This window comes from Crinia signifera, chromosome 9 (assembly GCF_055691185.1).
Source record: "Crinia signifera chromosome 9, ASM5569118v1, whole genome shotgun sequence".
In the NCBI taxonomy this organism is placed as follows: Eukaryota; Metazoa; Chordata; class Amphibia; order Anura; family Myobatrachidae; genus Crinia; species Crinia signifera.
The window spans coordinates 131190461-131215593 of NC_139225.1; the positions used below are offsets into that span (position 1 = coordinate 131190461).

Sequence of the window (25133 nt, forward strand, 5' to 3'; positions counted from 1 at the left end):
GTCTACTTGGATGCTGTCACCAAAGTAATCCTACACCATTTTTTCAATGGTGACAGCATCTTATGCAGTGACAGTAGACATTTCAGCAATCGTTGGCAGGTCCTTCAGTCCGGACCAGATGTCCAAACTTACTCCTGCCTACCCTGCATCACCGCCAGTGAGTCGGATATGAACTTTGAGCTGTTTCCAGAACAACTCCTCCTTATTGAAATCAAGGAGGAGCTGTTGCGTGTCATAGTCTGCTTCAGATGACAATTGCCTGACCAGCAGGTCTTTGCACCGCTGTAGACTTGTGTCCTCTGGAAACAGAGACACAACATACGCTTTGAACCGAGGATTGAACACGGTGTCCAGAATATATTCCTTTGACTTTAATAGACTGACCACCCTCATATCCTGGCAAAGCATATAAAGGGCTTCATCCACAAGAGCTACATGGTTTGTGGAATCGCAATGCTTTAGCTCCTCCTTCACATTCTCCAGATGATTCTGCAACAGCCTGATCAGTAGAATCACCTGAATCAAGCTGACAGTGGCGGAGCTGACTTCTCGTGTGGCCTGATCTTGAATACAGTGTTTAGTTCTGGGCACCACTCCATAAAAAATACATTTTGGATCTAGAAATGATTCAGAGGAGAACAGCAAAATTGATTAAGTGTATGGAGTCATTGGGTTATGAGTAAATGTTAGCCAGTTTAGTCATGTTTCTTTAGAAAAGAGGGGGGATGTTGTAGGAAGGAGGAGCATCTAAGAGGAGATATGATTACAATATACTGTACTGTACAAATACAAAAAGGGCCACTACAGAGAACTATCAGGTTAACTGTACCCTCAATGTGTGTAAGGTTAGAGGAGAGGAAGTTTCACAACCAGCGAAGGAAAGTCTCTTTACAGTAAGGGCAGTTAAGATATTGAATACTCTGCCAGAGAAGGCTGTGATGGCAGATTTAATTGATATGTTTAAGAAAGGGTTAGACAAATGTTATAGTATCCATGGAATATCCAGGCCAAGGTAGGCTCTAGAGGAGGGACTAAGCACAGTTCAAAATTCAAATAGGGGAGTCACACCATCTGCCATTCCAAACTGACTCACTGGCACTTGGAGTTCTCCCTTATTTGATTTTGAACGGTGATGAAGATCCACCTTTGGAGCTGACACTGGGGGTTATAGGCATTAATTACAATGTATAGTAGTGGGCCCAGAGATAATTAGGACTGCTATCTTGGGCCATCAGGAATACTGTTATACAGTGGTGATCTTGAGTACCCCTGCGCACCCCCTTGCTGCTTAGGTCTCCCTCCTTGGTGTTTCCCTGACACCGGTTTTGCTGAATATAGAGAGTGGGTGAAGGGGACCTTTAGCGCACTGGGTAAAAACAACAGCATAAAGGTTTTTGACCTACAAAAAATTCAGTGGAGGTTTCCTTAAAATTCAAATTTCATTTATTCCATACAAATAGACAAAAAATTGCACACAGTAAAAATGTACACAGTAAAAATGACAGCAAATCTCTCCTTACCCAGATGGAAAGGTGGAGCCTAGGATGGTAAAGACAGAGTGTTCCAAAGATGGGCTAACCCTGTCGGCTCCACAGATTGACAGGCCTTGATAAAGAGTCTCCAAGACTCGAAACGCGTTGGGCCCAAAGGATTGCAGATTACCAAGGAGGACCTCTGCCCAGCCAAGAAATCTGTGGAGCCGACAGGGTGAGCCCATCTTTGGAACACTCTGTCTTTACCATCCTAGGCTCCACCTTTCATTGTCTTTTTTACTGTGTACATTTTTACTATGTGCAATTTTTTGTCTATTTGTATGGAATAAATGAAATTTGAATTTTAAGGAAACCTCCACGGAATTTTTTGTAGCTCAAAAACATTTATGCTGTTGTTTTTACCCAATGCGCTAAAGGTCCCCTTCACCCACTCTCTATACATCAGGGATACTGGTTGGAAGCAGATTTGTAGTTACTTCATCTGGGTCTTTAGAAATATAAACTGTGCACTGCAGGTGATCCAAGGTAAACTTGATAGACTGATGTATTTTTTTCAACCTCATCAACTATGTTACTATGTTACTCTTACAAAGGCATCCTTGTTAAACTTACAAATGGCAGGTGTTGTACCTCCACACTTTCAGCTGAGGTTTTGGAAAGTTGATGTTGGTGTGTGGGATATTGGAGAAGTTTTCCCTAGCGTGTCAAAAAACCTTAGCGCTGGGCCTGTACAGATGGCATTTAATTATCTGACTATTTTCTTTACATTGTCTATATTAAAACTACCTTTGCAATATGATATCCCCTGAAGGTTGTGTCTTTACTTGTTGCATGAATCACTCCTGCAGGAACAATATCAGCAAATCTCTGGATCTCATGAATAACAGCGTCTGTGTATGGCATCTTACTCCTGTCCTCCACTGATGGGCAGCGATCTCTGCCTTTTACATTGTCTATTTCCCCATGGATCTTCTCTGAAATATATATTCCCATTTATTGAACATTGATAAGATTTCATTTCTGTTTTTTCTTTCTATTTTTTTCTTCATAATGCATCAGGAACAAAACACATATAAAATTGCAAACATTCCAAAGTTACAGTAAGTAACATATAGAGGGCGGGATGTTCTAACATCCGCTGCCCTGTATCGCTGGGCATCGCATTATTAATAACCACATATGCTCTAACATATGCGGTTATTAACACAAGGGACAGCTCTTGCGATAAGAGCTGTCCCTTGCGATGCGGCGCCGGTGTTGGACTTCCGGGGCTGTGACCCGGGAGTCCATCTGTGCATGTTCAGAGCATTGCGCCAGCTGCAGGGAATGCTGGGAGGGATCCATGACAGATTAGTAAATCTAATTAACAAATATTAACTGTTTTCAGGCTTTTCTCCTCTGCCCCATCCCAAGAGTCTGGCAAAGGCATCTGTCCAGACGGCCATCGGCTATTTTCCCTCGTGGGGGTCCACGACCCAAGGGAGAATAGAATAGGTGGCGAGCGTAGCTCGTCACCGTGCCCGCAGCGTGGCGAGCGCAGCGAGCCCTCAAGGGGCTGAGTTGCACTGGCCACGCTGTCTGGGTCCGGCCAGTCGGGATAATGACTGTCAGGATCCCAACTGTCAGAGAACATACCACACCCGTGTAAACCCACAGCATCCAATTTAATTGTATATTTCACATTTTTTTGTCCGTAACTAGACAACATTTCTAGAGAATTTGTGACTGTCTGGAAACAAGGTAGCAATGTTACCTTGTATCTCAGGGTACTTGAGCAGAATCAGGAATCCATATCTCAATGTCAAACTTGTTGTTTCCGTCCCAGCAAAGAACAGGTCAATTACTGCCGACAGTAAGTTGTCATCATGAAATTCTGTATTTGGGTTGTTTTTTTCCTAGAAGATAAATTAATTATTTAGTTAACAGGGTTCCCATGCTTTGTAGAATCAGCAAGTTATCATACGTGATCCATTTATATTGCAAACAATTTCCCAAAACTCACTTCTTCCATCTTTATGAGGAAGCAGTCTATGTAGTCTCGTGGGCAGTCCTTATCCAATGTGTTTCGGTGAGTCCTCACCATGTCCTTTATAAAGTCCTTCAGTTTTTCGAAAGTTGGGAAAAGTTTCTGGTGAGGGCCAGGGACATAGCTCATCAAGGTTGGGAAGATATTAAGTAGCTGCAAAAAAAAGTTAAATTGAGGAAATAAAATTGAAAATGTTCACAATGTTAACAACAGAACTAGTGCCAAGTGAAAAGTCAATATTCTGAGTTAAGGTTAGGTTTTGATGGGAGATAAAGTTAAGGTTGCAGGGAGGGAGGAGGTTATGGTTGACAAATAGGTGGAGGGTTCGGGATAGTGGAGAACTATATTTTGGAACACCACTTCTAAGATGTCTGCACTTGAACTGAAGCTCATGTGATTGCCGGGACCCATGAGAAAGACAATGCAGCTTCTGCAACTGCTGGGACAAGCTGCGACATCACTAGACTGGGGAATGTTTTTTGGCAGTTTATCATGTCAACATATAGACTTGTCAAATATGAGCACATAACCCTTCTAAATGCAGCCATCGCTGTACCAATATCATACTTTGGGCGAAATGTTCTAAAGAAAAAAATGCGAAAAATGCGGTGAAACCCCCGTTTTCAGGGGCTTCACTGCATTTTAAAATGTACTAAGACCGGGCCACAGCGATTTTTATACATCCATCCTTTATGTTCCAGGTTTATATCAGTGATAGATCACAATTTCCCCTATACAGAGTAAGCATATTAACAAACTCCTCTTACCTCTAAGGGCCAGATCTATCAAGCTTCAAAAGTAATAAAGTGGAGAGTGATAAACAACCAGCCAATCGGCTCCTACCTGTATTTTTTCAAACCCAGCCTGCAACATGACAGTTAGGAGCTTATTGGTTTGTTTATCACTCTCCATTTTTCACCTTTACAGCTTGATACATCTGGGTATTCAATCTTGGCCGTTATTTTTACCAGGGGAAATGGCGGTCGTTCCCTATTCAATGCTGCCTTTTCCAACAGCATTGAAGGTGGATTCCGCCAAAATAGTTGGATCTGTTTTGTCGTAAACGGCTGTGGATTGTCGAATTCATGGCCGTCTTTCCACAATCTGTGGCCATTGTTGCCGGCACGCCCACTTTTCGACACTGGAAAGGCGGAATATTGAATTCCGCTTGTCGAGTATCTGTTGAACGAAATGGCCTTGGATTCTGACTTTCGGGACATTCCAACTGTCGGAATCCCAGATTGAATACCGCCCTTAAGGGCTCTACATAGGCAGAGATTTGTGCCAGAGATTCATAACGGGAGATTCAGCATGAGAGATTTCACTTTCTTGAGGTGCGTACACACGGGGCGATATATCGCTCAATGCCCCCTTTTCATCGGCGACCACAGATGGTCGCTGACAGGGCTATTTTTGTGCAGGCTCCAGCAGGAACTGTGACCCTTATTCTTGTTCACTCTTTCTGACAAAATATTTCTTAGATGGACAAAACCATTTGCACTGCAGGTGAGGCAGTTGTAAAACCCCACCCGAATCTAATTATCTCTGGACAAGTAACACCTGCCTCACCTGCAGTGCACATGGTTTTGTCCATCTAAGAAATATTTTGTCAGAAAGAGTGAACTAGAATAACGGCCACAGTTCCTGCTGGAGCCTGCACAAAAATAGCCCTGGTCGCTGATAAAAAGAAACCTCTGCCGGAGGTGCCGCAGAGGTAATCAGCTGGTCGCAGGAGCTTGCGATTAGAACTGGGCTGAAAACGGGAGCGCGCACCCAGCGATTTATCGTCGGGGCACACTCCCATCACTGGCAATATGGTAGCCAGCGACCATATTGCCAGCGATTTCAGCAAACATCGCTGCCGTGTGTACATGACTTCAGATAATGAGCCACATACAGATAGATTTGTGTCAGAGATTCATAATGGGAGATTCAGCATGAGAGATTTCAAATCTGTCACAACTGTCACAAAGTGACATAAAAAACTGCACGTCTTCACAAAAATAATGTTATATGGTATAGACAGTAATTTCCCCAATAAACTTATAAATAAATATAATACATTTCCTTAATAAATACATTTCCTTAACATTATTTTTTGGGAGAGTAGACTTTGTTATAATTTAAAATGTCTCTTTTACGCCAAAAGGAAAAATCTTTCTTCTCACGTATTGCTGAAAATAGCAAAAATACATTTTAAAATACGGACACAACATCATCTAATGTAAATATAGACAAAATAAGTAGTAAAATTGGCACTGCCATCTTCAGGTGGTGGATCTGCAATCAGCCAACTAGAAATTCCTTCTAGCTCTGATAACTGGTATTATGCGAATTTGAACTTGAACTCAAGTCGCTACTAACTGCTACTAAAAAGCAGTTCTCCCTCTGTTACAATTCCACAAAATACAGTACCAGCCAGTTGGCACATAACTGACATTTTTCAAACACTGCCTGTAACATGACAGTTAGGAGGTGATTGACTGCCACTTTATCTCTTTCTACTTTATCAGTCGTTGAGGCTATTTAAACGATTTATCTTCGGTAACAATAATTTTCTTGGAGAAAGAGAAAGTGGGTGCAGATACTGACCATTTAAGATTCTAACCATCTATGATATCAAAACCTGTAACCAGTTTATTTTAAACACATGAGGAAAAAATGTATAGCATAATGATGACACTGTACCCTTTTAGTTTCCCTTTTTGAATTGAATATCCATTAAAGTTACACCGGTATTTGCTCTCTTTGAACTAGAATTTAAAATCTATTTCCGTTTTTTAATTCATGTTGCACGCTATTAGTCAGGTCATGCAACGTCTGATCCATCTTGGTAACCAATAGTTTCACTTTCCAATACTCTGGGACAGGCCTGGCCAACCTGTGGCTCTCCAGCTGTCGTGGAACTACAAATTCCAGCATGTCTTGCCACAGCTTTGCTATTAGGAAATGCTAAAAAATTTGCATGCTGGGATATGTAGTTTCACAGCATCTGTAGAGCCACAGCTTGGCCAAGCCTGCTTCGGGATATGACACCTGGATTTAGATTGACTACAAATAATGAATTTTGGAAGGAATTTTTGGAGTCACTATAGAAGACAAAGTGATTTCTTGTGTACTGTATACATCCATTAGGTTTTCAATTGTTTCTTTATATTTACCTGACCAAAGGCAGAGTTTATTATTTGACCAACATCTATAATATATGACATAAGGGCGGTGAATTTCTTGTCCTCGTAGTCAAATCTCTTGCCAAATACAATTGAGCAAATAACATTGGAAACAGCCTGTCTCAGTAGATATGCTGGGTCAAATGGGGTGCCTGTTAAATCGTAAAAAAGATCACCATTATAAATACGATCATAAAAATATCTTGCATATTGTCTAATGGTAAATTAAAAAAAAAAAAAAAAATAATTTTAGCCAAACCTTTAAATTTTATTGAGAAAAAGTCTGTGTAAAACAATAAATACTAAAAATAACTAAAGATTTTTTTCAGAAACAGGTGCCTGTATATGGAGTGAATATTTTGATTTCAGGTTATAAAGTTAACTCTTCTTTTTTTTAAATATATTCCAAATCATTTGTTCATTTTTAAAAGGCTTTCAAAAAAGATGCAAGAGTGTTGAAATGTCACATGGTAGGAGTGATGCTGCTGATGGTACCAGAACACACTTGTTTTTGTGGTGCCCTGTGTTTCTTTTCTTTGGAAGGTGATCTTTGTCTGCCATTGATTTGTATGTTTTGTAAAATTCTTCTGCAGCCCGGCTCCCTCAGCCCAGGTCCTGGCTCCCTCCTCCTGCAGCTCCCCGAGAGTTACTTGCGATAAATCACATGTAAAAATGGCACATCTAGTGCAAAAGTGTATGTGAGCCCTCCCGTGGAGCTGCCAGGCAAATCAAGTCCTAATTTATGGGCTTGTGGCTCCCCAGCTTCTGGCTGGGGAGTTTGACAGAGTCAAACACAGATCAGTAATATCGGTGCATGCACTTCTGTCAGGGAAAGTAAAGAAATAGTTAAAAATGTAAAATAAAAAAATGACTTGGGGTCCCCGGGAATATGTCTATATAAGTTCTGCATAACCACCCACCGGAACTAGTATGCTCTGGCCAGGTGGTACTGGGGCAGTTTGAGCCTCCCAATAAAGGGGCCATCACCCTTCAGGGCACCCATGGCAAGGGACGAAGCCCAGGGCTATGCTTGCCACCCCTGAGCAGTGGGTGTCGAATTCCTAGCATTAAAGGGTATGGATTTGAACCAGCAGTTTGTGGTAGATGACAAGGTTAATTGAGGTCAATCATGTGGTTGCCCTCAATTAACCTTGTGGTTTGCAGTAAACCGCTGATTCAAAACGTCGACTTCAATGGAGATTTTTCCCAATAAAAGAATATGGGCTCAGCATTGGTGGCAGCTCAGCAGTACCAAGGCCAATCAGGAAAGTGCTACTACATTGCACTCCCTGACTTGCTGCACTTATTGCCAATAAGAGACTCCTCCCACCTTGCATAATGTGAGTATTGGGAGGAAGTATCCCAAACAGAGTGCATTCTGGTGTGAAAAGAATATAATTGACCAATAGCAATTAGAATTTGACAAATCATAATCTTCGATGCATCAAAAAGTAAGCCCTGTGTCATATGTATAGGAACATTGCAGGGTAAGAAATATAGGGGAAAAGAGTGCACGCTTGAGTATGAGACCAAATTAAATTAACGGCTGACACACTGGAGAGCTGAGAAATCAAGGTGTAAGATGTGGAAGAATTATCAGGTATAAACTTTGTGGTAAACTTTGCAGAATTGTATCTAGAGGGCTATCCTAGTCTGAGCTTGAGAGAGAGTTCATGCGACAGAGGGATAAAGTAGCCAGCACGGGAAAACTGGATTTATTGAAAAGCACTCCCACAATTCCCACCTCTTGCAAACAACATATGTTAAATGGGTATAAAGCCTGTCCATTTGGAAAATCTGGGTTAGAAAGAAAGGGAAGAGGGATTTATGTGCCTGCAACTCAAAATTGTGCCTAATAAGTGCCAGGTCTTTCGTGTATGTTCTCAAAAAACCGAGTGGGATCACCTGATCATGAGTGTGCAAGAAACTAGTGAGGTCCCCTCCTTCACAAATTCCCTCAAGAGACGTATTTGCAGGTCTTGGTCACATAACCAGTCCTTAACCCCTTCCTGACAGAGCCAGTTTTTGCGTTCCTGACAGAGCCCTTTTTTTCAAATCTGACATGTCTCACTTAAGTGGGGATAACTTTTTTTTGCTTTTACTTATCCCAGTGATTTTGAGATTGTTTTTTCGTGACACATTGTACTTCAAATTAGTGGTAAATTTGGGTCGATACAGTCTGTGTTTTTTTGTGAAAAATACCAAAATATCGTGAAAAAATGGAAAATTTAGCGATTTGCAAAATGTTAAATTTTCTGCTTGTGAGACAAATAATCTTACCACTCAAAATAGTGAATAACTAACATAGACCATATGTCTACTTTATGTTGACATCATTATTTCAACTTCCTTTTAATTTTTTGGGACACTAGGAGGCTTACAATATGAATAGCAAATTCTCAAATTTTCAAGAAAATTTCAAACACTGATTTTTTTAGGGACCAGTTCAGTTCTGATGTGACTTTGAGGGACTTGTATGTAAGACACCCCCATAAATGATGCCATTTCAAAAACTGCACCCCTCACAGTATTCAAAACAGCATTTTGGAAGTTTGTTAACCCTTTAGGTGTTTCACAGGAATTAAAACAAAGTGTAGGTGAAATTTCAAAATTTCTTTTTTTTTTGCAGATTTGCAAATTTAATACATTTTTCTAAGGAACACAGTACATTTTACTAGAGAAATGTGACTGAAAATTGATTCCCCCAATTCTTTTGTTTTCATAAATATCCTATATGTGGCCCTAGTGTGCACGGTGACCAAACCACAGGCTTCATAATAGAAGGAGCACCTACTTGATTTTGGAGCCTCCTTTTTATGAGATTATTTTTTAGGCACCATGTAGGTTTCTAGGCACCATAAGATGCTAAAAGTTAGGAACCCCCCCACAAGTGACCCCATTTTGCAAACTACACCCCTTAGGGAATTCATCTAGGGGTATAGTGTACATTTCAAACCCCCAGGGGTTTCACCAATTGTGGTACAACTGGGCAGTGAAAATTAAAAATTATTTTTTTTACACAAAAATACAGTTCTGGCTCCAAATTTGTCATTTTCAGAAGGTATGAAGGAGACAAAGCACCCCAAAATCTGTGCCCCAATTTCTCCCGAGTACGGCAATGCCTCACATGTGACCAAAAAATACCAGTTGGGTGCATGGCAGGACTCAGAAGGGAAGGAGTGATTTTTGGATTTTGCAGCTCAGATTCTGGTGGAATTTTGGTGGGTGCTATGTCGCATTAGCAAGACCCCCCAAGCACCAATACAGTGGAACCCCCCCACAAGTGACCCCATTTTGCAAAGTACACCCCTCAGGGAATTCATCTAGGGGTATAGTGTACATTTCAAACCCCCAGGGGTTTCACCAATTTTGATACAAGTGGGCAGTGAAAATGAAAAATTACATTTTTTTACACAAAAATGCAGTTCTGGCTCAAAATTTTTCATTTTCAGAAGGTATGAAGGAGAAAAAGCACCCCAAAATCTGTGCCCCAATTTCTCCCGAGTACGGCAATGCCTCACATGTGACCAAAAAATACCAGTTGGGTGCATGGCAGGACTCAGAAGGGAAGGAGTGATTTTTGGATTTTGCAGCACAGATTCTGGTGGAATGAATGGTGGGTGCTATGTTGCACCAATACAGTGGAACCCCCCCACAAGTCACCCCATTTTGCAAAGTACACCCCTCAGGGAATTCATCTAGGGGTATAGTGTACATTTCAAACCCCCAGGGGTTTCACCAATTTTGATACAAGTGGGCAGTGAAAATGAAAAATTACATTTTTTTACACAAAAATGCAGTTCTGGCTCAAAATTTTTCATTTTCAGAAGGTATGAAGGAGAAAAAGCACCCCAAAATATGTGCCCCAATTTCTCCCGAGTACGGAAATGCCTCACATGTGACCAAAAAATACCAGTTGGGTGCATGGCAGGACTCAGAACGGAAGGAGTGATTTTTGGATTTTGCGGCTCAGATTCTGGTGGAATTTTGGTGGGTGCTATGTCGCATTAGCAAGACCCCCCAAGCACCAATACAGTGGAACCCCCCCACAAGTCACCCCATTTTGAAAACTACACCCCTCAGGGAATTCATCTAGGGGTATAGTGTACATTTCAAACCCCCAGGGGTTTCACCAATTTTGATACAAGTGGGCAGTGAAAATGAAAAATTACATTTTTTACACAAAAATGCAGTTCTGGCTCGAAATTTTTCATTTTCAGAAGGTATGAAGGAGAAAAAGCACCCCAAAATCTGTGCCCCAATTTCTCCCGAGTACGGCAATGCCTCACATGTGACCAAAAAATACCAGTTGGGTGCATGGCAGGACTCAGAACGGAAGGAGTGATTTTTGGATTTTGCAGCTCAGATTCTGGTGGAATTTTGGTGGGTGCTATGTCGCATTAGCAAGACCCCCCAAGCACCAATACAGTGGAACCCCCCCACAAGTCACCCCATTTTGAAAACTACACCCCTCAGGGAATTCATCTAGGGGTATAGTGTACATTTCAAACCCCCAGGGGTTTCACCAATTTTGATACAAGTGGGCAGTGAAAATGAAAAATTACATTTTTTTACACAAAAATGCAGTTCTGGCTCAAAATTTTTCATTTTCAGAAGGTATGAAGGAGAAAAAGCACCCCAAAATCTGTGCCCCAATTTCTCCCGAGTACGGAAATGCCTCACATGTGACCAAAAAATACCAGTTGGGTGCATGGCAGGACTCAGAACGGAAGGAGTGATTTTTGGATTTTGCAGCACAGATTTTGGTGGAATGAATGGTGGGTGCTATGTTGCACCAATACAGTGGAACCCCCCACAAGTCACCCCATTTTGCAAAGTACACCCCTCAGGGAATTCATCTAGGGGTATAGTGTACATTTCAAACCCCCAGGGGTTTCACCAATTTTGATACAAGTGGGCAGTGAAAATGAAAAATTACATTTTTTTACACAAAAATGCAGTTCTGGCTCAAAATTTTTCATTTTCAGAAGGTATGAAGGAGACAAAGCACCCCAAAATCTGTGCCCCAATTTCTCCCGAGTACGGCAATGCCTCACATGTGACCAAAAAATACCATTTGGGTGCATGGCAGGACTCAGAAGGGAAGGAGTGATTTTTGGATTTTGCAGCTCAGATTCTGGTGGAATTTTGGTGGGTGCTATGTCGCATTAGCAAGACCCCCCAAGCACCAATACAGTGGAACCCCCCCACAAGTGACCCCATTTTGCAAACTACACCCCTCAGGGAATTCATCTAGGGGTATAGTGTACATTTCAAACCCCCAGGGGTTTCACCAATTTTGATACAAGTGGGCAGTGAACATGAAAAATTACATTTTTTACACAAAAATGCAGTTCTGGCTCAAAATTTTTCATTTTCAGAAGGTATGAAGGAGAAAAAGCACCCCAAAATCTGTGCCCCAATTTCTCCCGAGTACGGCAATGCCTCACATGTGACCAAAAAATACCAGTTGGGTGCATGGCAGGACTCAAAAGGGAAGGAGTGATTTTTGGATTTTGCAGCTCAGATTCTGGTGGAATTTTGGTGGGTGCTATGTCGCATTAGCAAGACCCCCCAAGCACCAATACAGTGGAACCCCCCCACAAGTGACCCCATTTTGCAAACTACACCCCTCAGGGAATTCATCTAGGGGTATAGTGTACATTTAAAACCCCCAGGGGTTTCACCAATTTTGATACAAGTGGGCAGTGAAAATGAAAAATTACATTTTTTACACAAAAATGCAGTTCTGGCTCAAAATTTTTCATTTTCAGAAGGTATGAAGGAGAAAAAGCACCCCAAAATCTGTGCCCCAATTTCTCCCGAGTACGGCAATGCCTCACATGTGACCAAAAAATACCAGTTGGGTGCATGGCAGGACTTAGAAGGGAAGGAGTGATTTTTGGATTTTGCAGCACAGATTCTGGTGGAATGAATGGTGGGTGCTATGTTGCACCAATACAGTGGAACCCCCCCACAAGTCACCCCATTTTGCAAACTACACCCCTCAGGGAATTCATCTAGGGGTATAGTGTACATTTCAAACCCCCAGGGGTTTCACCAATTTTGATACAAGTGGGCAGTGAAAATGAAAAATTACATTTTTTTACACAAAAATGCAGTTCTGGCTCAAAATTTTTCATTTTCAGAAGGAATGAAGGAGACAAAGCACCCCAAAATCTGTGCCCCAATTTCTCCCGAGTACGGCAATGCCTCATGTGTGACCAAAAAGTGGCAGGACTCAGAAGGGAAGGAGTGATATTTGGATTTTGCAGCACAAATTCTGGTGGAATGATGGTGGGTGCTATGTCGCATTAGCAAGACCCCCAAAGCACCAATACAGTGGAACCCCCCCACAAGTGACCCCATTTTGCAAACTACACCCCTCAGGGAATTCATCTAGGGGTATAGTGTACATTTCAAACCCCCAGGGGTTTCACCAATTTTGATAAAACTGGGCAGTGAACATGAAAAATTACATTTTTTTACACAAAAATGCAGTTCTGGCTCAAAATTTTTCATTTTCACAAGGAATGAAGGAGACAAAGCACCCCAAAATCTGTGCCCCAATTTCTCCCGAGTACGGCAATGCCTCACATGTGACCAAAAAATACCAGTTGGGTGCATGGCAGGACTCAGAAGGGAAGGAGTGATTTTTGGATTTTGCGGCTCAGATTCTGGTGGAATGAATGGTGGGTGCTATGTGGCATTAGCAAGACCCCCGAAGCACGGTGAAATTATGAACCTAATATTCCATAGATGTGTGGTATATTTTAAAACACTCCTTTATACATAGGCCGGGTTTGTCGGGGCAAGTGTCACACTGGAAAATAGTTTGCTTTCTTATTCCCTTTTTATAGCAAACTTTGCACCTTTTTTGTGTCCTGCCCTTTTTTCCAGTGGAGGGGATTTCATCAGGAAAATGCTGCCCTGGTACAATACGGGGGCCAGTACTAGAAGTACTGGGGCCCTCTGCCTGCTGGTTCCCAAATATTAGGCCCTTTATGACTTCCTCTTGAAAGTGCATAAATGTCCCCCTCTGGCCGGTAGAACGGAATAGCACGTAAGCGTTATACAGTGCCATCTGGATGATATACACGGCCACCTTCTTGTACCAGATTTTTGTTTTCCGCAGGGCACTGTACGGCTTCAGTACCTGATCTGAAAGATCCACTCCGCCCATGTACCTATTGTAATCCAGGATACAATTAGGTTTTGAGGTGTGGGTACTGGTACCTCGTACAGGGACGGAGGTGATACTGTCTCCGTGAATTGTTGTCAGTATAAGGACATCCCTCTTGTCCTTATATTTGACCAACAACATATTTTCGTTGCATATTCCCCTGCTTTCACCCCTTCTCATTACTTGGGCAATGTGCGTTTTTGGGAGGCCTCTTTGGTTCTTGCGCACAGTACCGCAAGCTGCTGTACCTCTTGAACCAAGGACCTTAAACAGGGGGATGCTAGTGTAAAAGTTATCCACATAGAGGTGATAACCTTTATCCAGGAAGGGGTGCACTAAATCCCAGACAATTTTCCCACTAACACCTACGAGGGAGGGGGGGCATTCTGGCGGTTGAATTCTTGAATCCTTCCCTTCATAAACCCTAAACCTGTGGGTGTACCCTGAGGTGCTTTCACACAGTTTATACATTTTTATGCCATACCTTGCCCTCTTACTGGGAAGGTACTGGCGGAATTTAACCCTTCCTTTAAAATGTATAAGGGACTCGTCGATACAAATAAATCTTTCAGGGATGTACACCTCTTCAAATTTGGCACTGAAATGATCAATGACCGGCCTGACTTTGAATAGCCGGTCAAAGGTGGGATCATCTCTGGGTGGGCACTGTGCATTATCGGTGTAATGTATAAATTTAAGAATTGTCTCAAATCGAGTCCGGGGCATGGCCATACGGTAAAATGGAGTACTGTACAGAACATCTGTACTCCAATATTGCCTAATTTCTGGCTTTTTTACTATGCCCATATGAAACACCAGACCCCAAAACGTCATCATCTCTACTGCATCTACAGGGGTCCACCTAGCAAATGATGACGTGGGGTTTTGAGCAATAAACTGCTGGGCATATAAATTAGTTTGGTCCACCATTAAATTTATAAAATCATCAGAGAAAAATAATTTGAAAAAGTCAATTTCTCTGAGACCTGTGGAATCAAATTGGATTCCTGGCATGGCCAAAAACTCAGGAACCTGGGGCTCAAAATTGTCTGGTGGTGGGGTCCATACTAGATCAATTATTGGGGGGGGAATCTCAGCTGATCTACGGGGGCGTCTTTGAGGGGGTCCCTCATCACCAGAGGAGGAAGAGGAGCTTAAGACGAATCCTTCAAATTCCCCGCTTGCATCACTGCCTGTGTCAGAGTCAGAGGCAAGCATGGCATATGCCTCCTCCACTGAATACATTCTCCTGGATGACTGGGAGGACATTTGGGAGGACATTTGGGAGGACATTTGGGATGCCATTTTTATTTTTGTGTTACTGGTAGTGAAATGTTTCAACACGTGTATAGTGTAGGGGGGGGGGTACAAACTTTATTTCAATCCGGGGGGTATGTAGTGTGTAGTGTGTATGTGGTGCAGAAAAAAAAAAATACTTTATACCAATAAAAAAAAAAAAAAATGAAGGGGTTAAAAATAAAAAATTGAAGGGGTTAAAAAAAAAAAAAAAAGGTCCTGCGCCAAAAATTGAGCACAGATGTTGGTCAGTAACGTCTGTCACTGAACAGCGCTCAAAGGCAACAGGAATCTGATCAAAAAAAAAAAAAAAAATTGATCAACCCTGTGCCGAAAAAGCTGATCAGTGATGTACGTCACTGATCGGCGCACAGTGGCCACAGGACACCCACAAAATCAGTGTGTGTAAAAAAAAAATTAAAAAAAGACCCCACAGCACTCACAAAAAAAAAAAAAGGTGATCAGTGATGCGACACTGATTACCAGTGAGGGACAGCAGGTGCACAACCTTTGGTGCAACTGACAGTGCAACTGGCAGCAACTGACAGGTATATATATAAAAAAAAAACCTCTGCGCCCCCAAAAAGTTGCTGATCAGCACAGATATACTGATCAGCACAAAAGGGGGGGTAGCAGACACAAAATATACACTCTCTATCACTCTCTGTCACTATCTCTCTCTATCTCTCTATCTCTCACTATCTCTCACTATCTATCACTCTAGGACACTGCAGCAGCAGCACTGACAGTTATATGTATAAAAAAAAACTGCACCCCCAAAAAGGGGGGGTAGCAGACACAAAATATACACTCTCTATCACTCTCTGTCACTATCTCTCTCTATCTCTCTATCTCTCACTATCTATCACTATCTATCACTCTATGACACTGCAGCAGCAGCACTGACAGTTATATATATAAAATAAAACCCCTGCACCCCCAAAAAGGGGGGGTAGCAGACACAAATCTCTCTATCTCTCTACCTCTCACTATCTATCACTATCTATCACTATCTATCACTGTATGACACTGCAGCAGCAGCACTGACAGTTATTTATATATAGAAAACCCCTGCACCCCCAAAAAGGGGGGGTAGCAGACACAAAATATAGCTCTCTCTGTCACTATCTCTCTATCTCTCTCTATCTCTCTCTATCTCTCTCTCTATCTCTCTATCTCTCTATCACACTGCAGCAGCAGCAGGAAGTCTCAGGAAGTCAGATCCAGGAAGCGTCCAGCACGCTACAAGCAGTGATAAGGTGATCAGGTAAGGTATTTGCAAGGATCAGGTAAGTATTAGCAAGGATCAGGTCGGTATTCACGGCAGGCAGGCACGGTGACCGTTCTGCACGCTATTCCAGACCGGAATGGCGTCTGCAGCGCAGTCACCGTCAGTTTAAATGTCGCGCCTTGGCTGTGATTGGTCCGTGGGTCCCACGGACCAATCACAGCCTTGGGGGCAGGTGGGGTGAGGGTGGGGTGAGGTGTCATCGTCACCGATGACCCCCTCATGCCCCCTGACGTTCGGCGGTGATTGACACCTGTGTTACCGAGCGTCTGATTCGCTGGTAACACAGGAAAACGCTGTGAATGGCTGTTCACACTGAACAGCCAATCACAGCGATCGCCGACGGGGGGGCGGCATCGCAGCCCCCCCTGGGCATGCAGGGACATGTCTGCTGTCAGGGACAGCAGACATCGTCCCTCTGTCACTGCGTCTCGAGACGCAGTGACAGTTTAAACTCATGACGTACATTTATGCCATGTGTCGGGAAGTACCTCCCGGCCATGACGTAAATGTACGTCAAATGTCGGGAAGGGGTTAAGAAACCTCCAAATAGACTATAAACCAAGCGCAGGAAACACAAAGTTAATAATAATTGTCCTTGCTGCTGTCTAAAAGGGATAGTCAACCCTCCTTGAAAACACAACAATATGTGCAAAAGTAGACAGCGCAAATGGACACACTGGATACCAATTGGTTAAAAAATCAATATAAATTTATTATAGAAATTTGTTTTAAATAATTTCAAAAATTTCACCGGCCGGTGGGACCAACACAATGCCTATGTAACTGTCATCTTAATATTATTTTAATTGTGTTGGTCCCACCGGCCGGTGAAATTTTTGAAATGATTTAAAACAAATTGTTATAATAAATTTATATTGATTTTTTAACCAAATGGGATCCAGTGTGTCCATTTGCGCTGTCTACTTTTGCACGTATTGCCTTAAGAAACCTGTAGTGGGCATCATAAGAGAACATTAGAACTGGGAATGTTCATTTCCCCCACGGGCTTTAGTGTCTTGTCGTTTATTAAGCTCAATTCTTGGGCGTTTCCCATTCCAGATTAATTTTCTAAAAGAGTAATTGATTATTTGTCTTTCTTTATTAGAAGGTAAGAAAGAAAGAACCTGGATTGGGAACATCAGTCTAGGAAATTAGATCATTTTTATAAGACTTGTTCTATGTTTTTCCAACCCTCAAGCTACACCAATATGGACCAAATCACAGAGGAAAAATGAAGGTCATATAGTAGGAGTAGAGTGTGCAAAATTTGCACCCCCAATAAGCTAAAATAAGGTCCCCGGATATACAAGAGGTAAAACAAATTCAGAAAGAGGGTTGGACAGGATGAAGTTCCACCAACTTTGAAATATAAACCACAAAGCCAGATATAGAACCAAATTATGCCAAAACAGGAAATATGTGAGCATGGGCATTGAGGGGTCAGATATATACGGCAGAACATCATCTGCAAAAAAAGTCATTTTAATTTCCTTATTTACAATATGTTTACCTTGGTAACAAGCACTATTTTGTAAACTTTGGAGAAAGGGGTCAAGAGCTAAATTAAACAAAAGGGGAGAAAATGAACACCCCTGTCTAATGCCTTACTAACAGAGTAATGGGTGTGGTATGATTCACCGACAGTGGGGATCCCGACAGTCATTATCCCGACATCGGGATCCTGACTGCCTGGCCTCAGACAGCGTTACCAGTGCAACAAAGCCCCTTGCGGGCACGGTGGCGAGCTACGCTCGCCACCTATTCTATTCTCCCTCTATGGGGGTCGTGGACCCCCACGAGGGAAAATAGCCGATGGCCGTCGGGAACCCGGCCGTCTGTGTTTTAACAGTCGGGATCCCGACGTCGGGTTAATGACTGTCGGGATACCGACTGTCGGGACCCCGTCCGGCACCCCAGAATAATGAGGTTATCACAACAACCATTAACTGAAGAGGAATAAATTTGTATTTTTTTTCATCACAAATTGAAGTCTGGAGTATATTTTTATCCCCTCTGAGGATTTACATGACTTTGTGATTTGGATTATTGTTCACAATATTACTGATTTCAGCAAAACCTAGGACTTGCTGTAACTTTTCCTACATGAACCTACAGATTTTCTGTAAATTCATTAATACAGTTCTGACTTATTATTAAGGTATAGTAATACTGAAATATATTAATGCATACTGTATGCATACATACATGCAGGGTACACACAAAAACGATTTTGGCACAATCCCATCAATCTGGATCCAATTCAGACTGATTGGATGCAGATTGGATGCAGATTTGGTCAAAACCGTTTGGTTGGATCTGAATTGGATCCGAATCCGATCCTACCTGCTGCAGGTAGGATCAGTAAAAGATCCATTCATCTGAATACAGAGGGGATCAGATCGTATGCAAATCGTATGCAAATCGTACGATCTGATTTGCATACGATTTGCATACGATTTGCATCCAATCCAAATCGTTTTGGTGTGTACCCAGCATTAGGGAATTTCTTATGTAATTGGGCAGTATGAAAATATATAAAATTATGGATTAAGTAGTCTTTAGAAATAATATGTTTAATCAAAACAAAATTCTGTATATCTGTCCACCTTTATTCTTCATTAATGTCTCCGCAAGACACCGGGCCTCCTCCTGGATCCTCTCCTCGATGCTCCTCTTCCCCATTCCAAAATTCCTCATAGTCATGAGAGAGAAGCGACGCATTGTCTTCCACCTTTCCCCATTGCTCATGATGATCCCTAAAATGTAATAAATGTGTTCCCTTACTTCCAATAAAAGCATTTGTCATAACTTTACTTATCATAAAATAATAAAAAAACTGTTTGCATTCATTTAGATGACAGATAGATATAAAGTTGCCACATCCTAGGTTAGGCAAAGCCGGTGCACAGGACATTATTTGCTTTACCACGATGACCTCTCTGAACTCTTCATTAATCCTAATTAATTATGCAATTTCCAGGTCTTAATCTGCCTCTGCCATTGTGACTACTTGGAAATCAAAGTTTACCTTCATCTCCAAATGTACCTGCATTCCCCGGCCATTCTTTCTTACTTTATTCTCTTGACTATATTACTATAATCTGTGCTGTCTTGCAGTAAAAGGGTTCAGGACACTGTGCTCAGAGATCCAACCCCCCCTCCCTGAACTTCACAATCCATGATGGGAAAAGAGTCCAGCAGGGTTTTTCTGGAAGTCTCGGATTCCAGATTGAGGCAAAACGTCATCATCCCGCTGTTAGATTATTGCGGATTTTGGATTCTGTATAAATTCCCTGCCGATCGGCGCCATCTTCACTCCAGCATAGGAGAGGATGCAGGACCGACCTCTGTCTCTCTGTGGGTACAGGAGTTGGGTGTCTGCTGTCTTACTCCAGGGTGCCCTGTCTGCAATTTTGGGGACAAATCCCACCAATCCGGAACCCAGGATTGATAATTGTAACCAGAACACTACTGGAGAGCTTTGGTTATCACTTCTTAATCAAGGATTCTCACTATACTTTACATCAAGTGTTAACTACTGTATAATCAAGTTAGTTTATATTATGTGGATAGACTTTAATTATGATGTGGATGCACTTGGACTCTGGACTTTGACCATGCTAATCCAGTGTACTCACCTGTCAGAATGTAATTTCCAATCTACTTTAAATAATCAGTGCAATATCTGGTAATTGGGACCAAATGAGTTTACTCTGGATTAACACCACAATATCCAATTTATTACTGTTTGTTGATGTTTAACTTTGTTTTTATTGTTTGGGTTTCTAGAAAAAACCCTACTTGTGTACAGTACAGCTATACATTCAAATGTGCAAGATGGTTGCATTCAGCCCCTAATTCTGGTTCACTCACAAAGCAAATTATCTATCTAATAAAGAGGATAAAAAACATGTGCACTGCAGGTGGGGTAGATGTAACATGTGCAGAGAGAGTTAGATTTGGGTGTTATTTGATTCTGTAAATACTGGCTGCTTTATTTTTACACTGCAATGTAGATATCAGTTTGAAGTACAAACCCCACCAGAATGTAACTCTCTCTGCACATGCTACATCTGCCCCACCTGCAGTGCACATGGTTTTGTAAATTAGAGAGAGAATTTGCTTTTGCGAGTGAACCAGAATTAGGGCCTCAGTGTCCATATATACTGTTCTTATACAGATGTAGCCCCTGCCATCATTGGCCGGGGCTCTCTAGACCCTCCCCTCTGGTGAGTGCCGGTGGACAGAGGCTACACTGAATGGGGAGGAGCGTGCGTCTCACACGCACACGAGCGTCCCAGTCTCTTGACGGCGGCACTGCAGGTCCCTGCCCGTCTCCGCTTCAGGGAGATGGGCAGGGCTCGGGGGGGGGTATCAGAGCAGCGAGGGGCACCGGGGGGAGTCGGCAGGCGACGGAGAAAGCTCCGTAGCCACAGGGTGTGTGTGTCTCGTGCGAGCGCCCCCCTGGCGAGAGACGGCCACTGGCGGGGCTGGCAATAGAATCGCCAGCGCCTGCAAGAAAGAAGCTGGCTCCATCTGTACATCTAGCTTCAATATGCCACACAGCGCAAGATGCATTGGCATGAATGAGCTGCTACAGTAGGTCCTGTGCAGATCTGCTTGCATTGTGCATCTTTTTTTGCATATTGGTGACAATGAACAAGAACTATGCTGACTAATGATATATATCACTTGGATTTGGTATGAAATACCGACAGTCAATATCCCGACGGTAATAATACCGACAACCATTGACCGACAGTCAAAATACCGACAAGGTAAAAATGCCGACATTTAAAATACCGACACGGTCAAAATACCGACAAGGTCAAAATACCGACAAGATCAAAATACCGACATTTAATATGTACACAGGTCCAAAAGTATACACAAGTTATTCATATTTTGTTGGTCTGTATGTTGACATAGGTCCACATGAAACCCGTATGAGTGTACCGCGTCCCCTCGCATGGCACTCTGCGCTCACCATGCTGCAGGCATGGTGCTTTGCTACGCTCGGCACACTATTATATTCTCCCTCCACGCCCTAGTGGATGGTAGGGCATGAAATTTTGCCTGTTGGCACATGTTGGTGCGACATGGACAGTCCAACGTAGTACCGCATCCCCTCGCTGTGATCCCTAACACCTGTATATCTTTGTCACTCGATACAGAGAATAAGAGAGCTTTGCATCGAAAAAAACATCTGAAACTGCATTGTACACTTATACATAATCAGAGGCTTAATTACACACAGACATCCAAGTTTCATGTTGTAAATGAATCAGCATAGTCTACCGGTGTGTCCTGGTCATATCACATTGCGACTTATGCTGGCCACACATCAAACCAACTTTTCTCCAACCATCCGGCTAGTTGGTTGGTTGGACTGAAAATATGGTACTGTATGGGGGCAAATGCCAATAAGCAAGGAGAATGGACAAAAACATTCAGTGAAATTATATAAATCAAATAGGTCCACCTACAGTACATTGTCTGAGTGACAGGTGTTGGCCATTTCCCGATTTGGGAAACAAATGACTTAATTACAAATTACATTTGCTCCTATCCAGTAACAGGTTTTTATTCCATCCAACCAACTAATTGGATGGTTGGAGGAAAGTTGGTCTGATGTGTGGCCAGCATGCATTTTCCGCAAATCAATGCTTAAAAAATGCCCAAAAGATGCCCAATGCTAGTAAACCCTTTAAGTCCCATGTGAACTTGTCAAAATAGGTGTGAAAATTGGCAAGCAAATATTTTTATTCGTCATAATGATTTATATTTGTTTACCTTATATAGTAAATATAATCTTTGTTTACACAATTTTTTTTTTATTTCAATTGATATAACAAATGAATGACATTGGCACTTTATTGGATGTTTTGCACATCTCTCAAAGAGATTTTGACACTCAAAGGGTTAAATCTTTCAGGACCTGGCATGCCAAGGGGCTCTTTGTCGCAACTACAGCATTTAATGTATGTACAGTATAAGGACACATCTGTACACCTTGGGCAATCTATCTAGCTATATCTAGTAGGAGCCGGCCTCTTTCATCCAGGGGCTGGCTGTTGGATCGCCAACCGCCAGCCTCCACCAGCCACCATAAGAGGACGTGCACGCATCCCCTTCTAACAGAGCTCCTCCCGTGTCCCCGCCACCGGGGACGGGCAGGGTTCGTGCCTCCACCACACGGTAACTGGGGTGCACGTGCGTGTGGGGCGCTCACGCGTCCCAGTCAGATGGAGCACCATCTTGACAGTGGGGGCAAACGGGCAAGGCCCGCTGCTGGCTGAGAGGAGCTCCACCTGTACGTATCTTGGTGAATTTAAATACTAATATTATTTTTTAAAATATCATACCATAATCCTTTAAGAACAGATCAGATAAGTCTATTTCCCCTCTGGCACTAAACGCATCGCTGCGGTCAACAAGCGCCTCCTTCACAGCATCGTAGCCAATGAGCATGACAGCAGGGTTATTGGCGAGGTAGATGTTATACACAGGTCCATACTTCTCACTCAGCTATAGAGAGACATGATCAGTGCATTATAGCGGTTGTACTTATGTTGCATAAAGAGCGTTTTAATGCTAAACAGTTGGAATAAATATCTACACTAGGGGCCTTATTCTGATTCACTCCTTCTGGCAAATTCCTTCTTAGATGGACAAACCATGCTGCACTGCAGGGGGGCAGATGTAAAATGTGCAGAGAGAATTAGATTTGGGTGAGTTATTTTGTTTCTGTGCAGGGTAAATACTGACTGCTTTATTTTTACACTGCTATATAGAGCTCACTTTGAAGTAAAATCCCACCCAAATCTAACTCTCTCTGCACAAGTAACATCTACCCCCACCTGCAGTGCACATGGTTTTGTCCATCTAAGAAGGAATTTGCCAGGAGTGAACCAAAATAACCCCCTAGGTACCATACACAATTTTTTATTTGGCTTACTACAATTCTATTTTTACTATCATTGCATTATAGCAGTTGTACTGGATGTTGCTTAGATGCTGTTTTATAGCTAAAAACTTGGAATAAATACATTATATACCATACACAATTTTATTTAGGCTTATTTCAACTCTAGTTTTTATTCTACTAAACATGATGGGGAAAATTTACTAATACCCCTTTTACACCGCTGCAAAAACCCGGGTCAGCGGCGGGTCAAACTCGGGTCAGGGGCAGTGCAAATGGGTCAACCCATGTCCATTTATCCTGGACTTCTACTTAGGTCCTGACCTTGGTTGAACACGGCTAGGACCTGGGTAGAGGGCAGTGTAAACTGGTACGCCGGGTCATCCGACCCGGCTCCCGTTTACATCATTGGGGGAAGCCAAACCTCCAGACTGCAGCGTCCTACGGTCAACATGGAGGATGGACGGGGGGATCACACAGCCTCTACTGCTGTACTGTGCAGACAGCGGCGGAGGCAGGGAGGTGGTGAAAGGAGGCCTGTGTGTGGCATCCACTCACCTCGCGGACGGGGGCTGGGGGGGGGTGCATAGGGGCTGGGGGAAGCCAATCAGCTTACCTTGGTGCTGATCTTGCCTCCAGCGTAGCGATTGGCGGTCCCAGCAGGAGTGATCACCGTCGCAGCGCTTGTCATACATAGGCACCGCAGTGTAAACGTTGCAAATCCCGGATCCGACCTGGCTTGGATCCGTGTTTGAAATGCCGGGTCAGATCCGGGATTTTGGTTGTAAAAGGGGTACAAAATGGAAGGTCTAGCTCACATGTTGCTATGGGCAACCCACCAGATCCTATCTATTATCTTCTAGAAGGTAAAAATCATAAGTAGATTCTTATAAATGTTCCCCGATGTATCTTGTCATTATATATTCGACTGTGCCGCAATAGTGAATATGTGAAGATGATAAAGTCTATGATAAACCGCAATGCATATACTGTACTTGAGATAACACTTCAGTTATATATTGTATTATAATAAGTAATAAATGCCCCGGCTTACCTTAACTAAAGACTGTGGAAATTCTGTGGTGCTGATCTGCATAATGTTCCCCAGCAGGGGCAGAGGGGTGGGCCCCGGGGGCAGGTTCTTCTGTGATATCTTCCTCCACCAGTTAACAAGGTATATAAGAAGAGTGACCCCAGTGGCCAGGAGAAGGGTCCCCGCTACATTTACTGCCATTCTGAGCACAGCTGAAGTACAGGAAAGTCTCTGCGCTCTGTCCCTCTGTGTTTCTGATAAATAAAAGCTTTGACACTGAGCTTTATTCCAAACAGCACGTGATCATTAATGACAGGTTAGATGAGTTTGAGAATGGTGCAGAGTTACATTTATACAGTATTGTGTAAGGAATTGTAAATGTTGAGTAATCCTAATAAGGTTGTTAAATGCCTTTTAGGCAGGGTTGCCTACTTTTCTAGTCTCTGCTCCGGGAGAAGACTTTCAGCAGCACTTTGGGGGGTGGGGCTTGATTGCAACATCATCAAGCTCCACCCCCAAGACAGCCAATAACCCGATTTGCAGATGTCCGTGGAGGGGATGGGGCTAAAATTACACAATTATGACAATTTTGCCCCCTCCTCGGGGACCCGCAGATTGCGGTACTTAAACACCAAGGGGGGAAGGGGGGGGGGATAGGGGGAAGGTGGGGGGAGTGGGGATCCCTCAGAATCCGGGAGTGTTGCCCACTTTTCCGG

The 25133-nt window shown here is 42.8% G+C and overlaps 1 protein-coding gene across 1 annotated transcript in view; it reads right to left on the bottom strand.

Annotated features, from left to right (window-relative positions):
- The window catches only part of LOC146036924 (cytochrome P450 2B4-like), a 49817-nt gene extending 25160 nt beyond the window's left edge, over positions 1–24657 (bottom strand). The window contains exons 1-7 of the mRNA XM_083160763.1: positions 24439–24657; positions 22825–22987; positions 19066–19215; positions 6681–6841; positions 3496–3672; positions 3247–3388; positions 2280–2467 (exon numbers count right to left, since the gene is read on the bottom strand). Of these exons, the coding sequence (XP_083016889.1) occupies positions 2280–2467; positions 3247–3388; positions 3496–3672; positions 6681–6841; positions 19066–19215; positions 22825–22987; positions 24439–24618 (1161 nt within the window). The 5' untranslated portion in view covers positions 24619–24657. The remainder of the gene's footprint in view (positions 1–2279; positions 2468–3246; positions 3389–3495; positions 3673–6680; positions 6842–19065; positions 19216–22824; positions 22988–24438) is intronic.
- Between the last annotated feature and the right edge of the window lie 476 nt (positions 24658–25133).